The 3277-nt window shown below is 41.6% G+C and overlaps 1 protein-coding gene across 1 annotated transcript; it reads left to right on the forward strand.

The window, feature by feature from the left end:
• Positions 1–211: 211 nt before the first annotated feature.
• On the forward strand, positions 212–1994 carry LOC116033025 (UDP-glycosyltransferase 43-like). Its single transcript, XM_031275779.1, has one exon. The coding sequence runs from the start codon at positions 412–414 to the stop codon at positions 1822–1824; it is 1413 nt and encodes a 470-aa protein (XP_031131639.1). The 5' UTR covers positions 212–411; the 3' UTR covers positions 1825–1994.
• The last annotated feature ends 1283 nt before the right edge of the window (positions 1995–3277 follow it).

Genomic DNA, 3277 nt, shown 5'->3' on the forward strand with positions numbered 1-3277 from the left:
AAATTGGCTGATAGGCTGATTATTTACCAAACAGGGGCCTGTATAAACTTCACAAATGGCGGAAAGAATAGTCTCTCCGGAGCAGGAGAAAGTCATCACGTACTCCTCTCCCCTCCAATCCTTTTCTCCATTGAAGATCAGAAGCCCTTAGTCAATATGTGCCTAACTATATATCGTTGGTACAAATGTGCAATTAAGAAAAACGTTGGGCAAACCTAGACATAGTCACATGCATGATGCATCGTATATTCTACTTAATTGCACATGCATGATGACTTTATTTTTAATTTCCCATAAATTAATTAAAATATTCTTTTATAGGCTTTCGATCGTCGTCTACTCGTCTTCATCAATCCTAATATAAACCCACGCCCACAGATTCAAAAAATAAAAAACCAAAAAAAGCCAATCATGACGCAACAAGCTAAGGTTGTCTTCGTCGCAACACCAACCATCGGAAACCTCGTTCCCGTTGTCGAGTTTTCTAAACTCTTATCGCAGAAAAACCAAAACCTTTCAGTTACTGTACTTCTCATCAACTTCCCTCAAAGACCCTTGATCCAATCATACATTGACTCGCTTGTCTCCGACGGAAACGTCGAATTTCTCAGCCTCCCGGCGGCGGAGCCGCCGTCCCCGGACCGGGCCACCATAAGCTTCTTATCTCTCTGGATAGAGAACCACGGGCCCCACGTGAGACGTGCGCTCACTAAACTTAAGTCCGATGATGATGTTCGGATCGCCGGGTTTTTCGTTGACATGTTTTGTACTTCTTTCATAGATGTCGCGGAGGAATTGGATATCCCTTGTTATCTTTACTTTGCATCTCCGGCTAGTTTCTTGAGTTTCATGCTTCATATGCCGACCTTGGATGCTCAAGTTCGGGATATCGAGTTCCGGGATGCGGCTAAGGAGTACGTTATTCCGGGTTTCGAAAACCCGGTTCCGGTCGAGTCTTTCCCCCATTTCATGTCGAAGAGACATGAAGATACCTATCTGCCGTTCCTGCAACACGCCAAGAGATACCGAGAAACACGGGGTATGGTCGTGAACACGTTCGAGGAGCTGGAAAGTTATTGTCTGGGATCGATGTTTGCCGGTAATGATGATGTCGGACCGGTTTATCCTATTGGACCGGTGGTGGACCGGGAGGGCCCGGCTCGATGGCACCCGGATTCGTGGAACCACGAAATTGTCATGGAGTGGCTCGACAATCAACCGCCGTCGTCTGTCATTTTCCTGACAACCGGGAGCATGGGTTCTCTGAACCCGGCCCAAATAAGAGAGATAGCCACCGGGTTAGACCGGTCCGGGTACCGGTTCTTGTGGTCCATTCGTGAACCGCCCAAGTCCAAACTAGACCTCCCAAACGACTACACCAATCTAGACCACGTCTTGCCACCTGGATTTTCAGACCGGACCAATGGCAAAGGAATGGTGTGCGGGTGGGTCCCACAGGTGACAATCCTGGCCCACAAGGCGATCGGAGGGTTCGTGTCGCACTGCGGGTGGAACTCGATTCTGGAAGCGCTGTGTCACGGTGTACCCATCGGGACGTGGCCTATATACGCGGAGCAACATCTGAATGCGTTTCAGATGGTTAAGGAATTGGGATTGGCTGTGGAGATAACGTTTGACTACAAGGATGGGGTGACGTTGGTGTCTGCGGAGGATGTTGAGAGAGGAGTGAGAAAGCTGATGGACGGTGATGATGAAGTGAGAGGAAAGGTCAAAGAATACAGTGAAATGTGCAAGAGAGTTTGGATGAAGAATGGGTCGTCTGCGGTTTCCTTGGGAAAATTGATTGAGGATTTAAATATTTAATGAAAATGATATATAGTCGAAGCTCAATGGCCCAATTTCACAAGAATCCTCTTAATTTCCTAATCGTGTACGTCTTATTTGCCGACCCATTTGTCATATCTATTTAGTTTTACGAATTTAATAATAGAATTGAAAAGGATACTTTTAATTTTAATTATGGTGTTAACGTACTGTTTAGTCCTTTTTTCTTGGAAGAAAGTGAAACGTTCGCAACAAGATTCAATGAAATATGTCAAGTATCTTGTGCTCAGATAACATATAATGACTCTCTTATATGGGAGGTCATGAGATCAAGTCTCAGTGAAGATACTATTGACTCTTTGTGCCTCAATAAGTTATACGGAAAACTTGATTCGCACGGTTTTACAAATTGGATGATGAGATCCTTAAAGGAACTTAAAGTTTCTTTAAAGACATTAGTGAGAAGTTTGATCGGTCTTTCGGATGAAAGCCTCCTAACCAAGCTGATCTGCAAATAATAGTTCAAAAGAGACGTTTTTTCATTGTCATCTTTATCATCTAAGATGATGAGGTTAAGATTTGCCATGACCATATTAATGATTTCAAGCTTCAACCAAACCTCGTTAAAGAAAATGATTGGAAAATAAACTCATCAAAAGGAACAAAAAGAATCAGACTCGTCAAAAGAATGAGATAAAATACAATAATACTGAGTACTAAAAAAACAGAAGAACAAAACAACAAAAAGTAACCAAAAAAAAAACAAAAACAAAAACAAAAGCCACCCAAACCCACTAACGAGACACACGGCTTGTTATGCTATGGACCCAGGTCCACCTTGCAAGGTGGACCTAGGTCTACATTCACATACACTATACTCTACATTCACATATATTATATTCTACATTCACAATTTGTAAACTTCACATTCACACATTACAGGATTATATGTTTAGTAACTATATTCTACATTCACATACACTATACTCTAAATTCACAATTTGTAAACTCCGCATTCACACATTCAAAACTCTATATTCACATGTCCTATACTCCACATCCACAACTTGAGAACTCTACATTCACACATTACAGGGCTACAAGTTGCTAGAACTTCTTAACTCTATTACAGATTCACACATGCATAACTCTACATTCACGATTTCTATACTCCATATTCACAATTTGATTCACACATTTCTGGGCAACTCTACATTCACACAATCATAAATCTACATTCACGATTTCTATACTCTACATTCACACTTTGAAACCTCTACATTCACACATTTTTGGACAACTCTATATTCAGCAATATGTTTACTAATTAAAAATTAAAAAAAAAAAAAAAAGAAAGACAAAAACGACGTAGTTTTGGACCCAGGTCCACCTTGCAAGGTACAACATAATTTGCCCGAGACACACACCCCAAACTTACTTTCCCAAAATCCAAAACCCACTACACGGACACACCACTTAATGACTCAAAGCT

The sequence above is a fragment of the Ipomoea triloba genome, chromosome 10 (genome assembly GCF_003576645.1).
Source record: "Ipomoea triloba cultivar NCNSP0323 chromosome 10, ASM357664v1".
In the NCBI taxonomy this organism is placed as follows: domain Eukaryota; kingdom Viridiplantae; phylum Streptophyta; class Magnoliopsida; order Solanales; family Convolvulaceae; genus Ipomoea; species Ipomoea triloba.

Bases quoted from the DNA above. Each gene is read 5' to 3' on its own strand.
- LOC116033025 (XM_031275779.1), top strand. From the start codon at position 412: ATGACGCAACAAGCTAAGGTTGTCTTCGTCGCAACACCAACCATCGGA.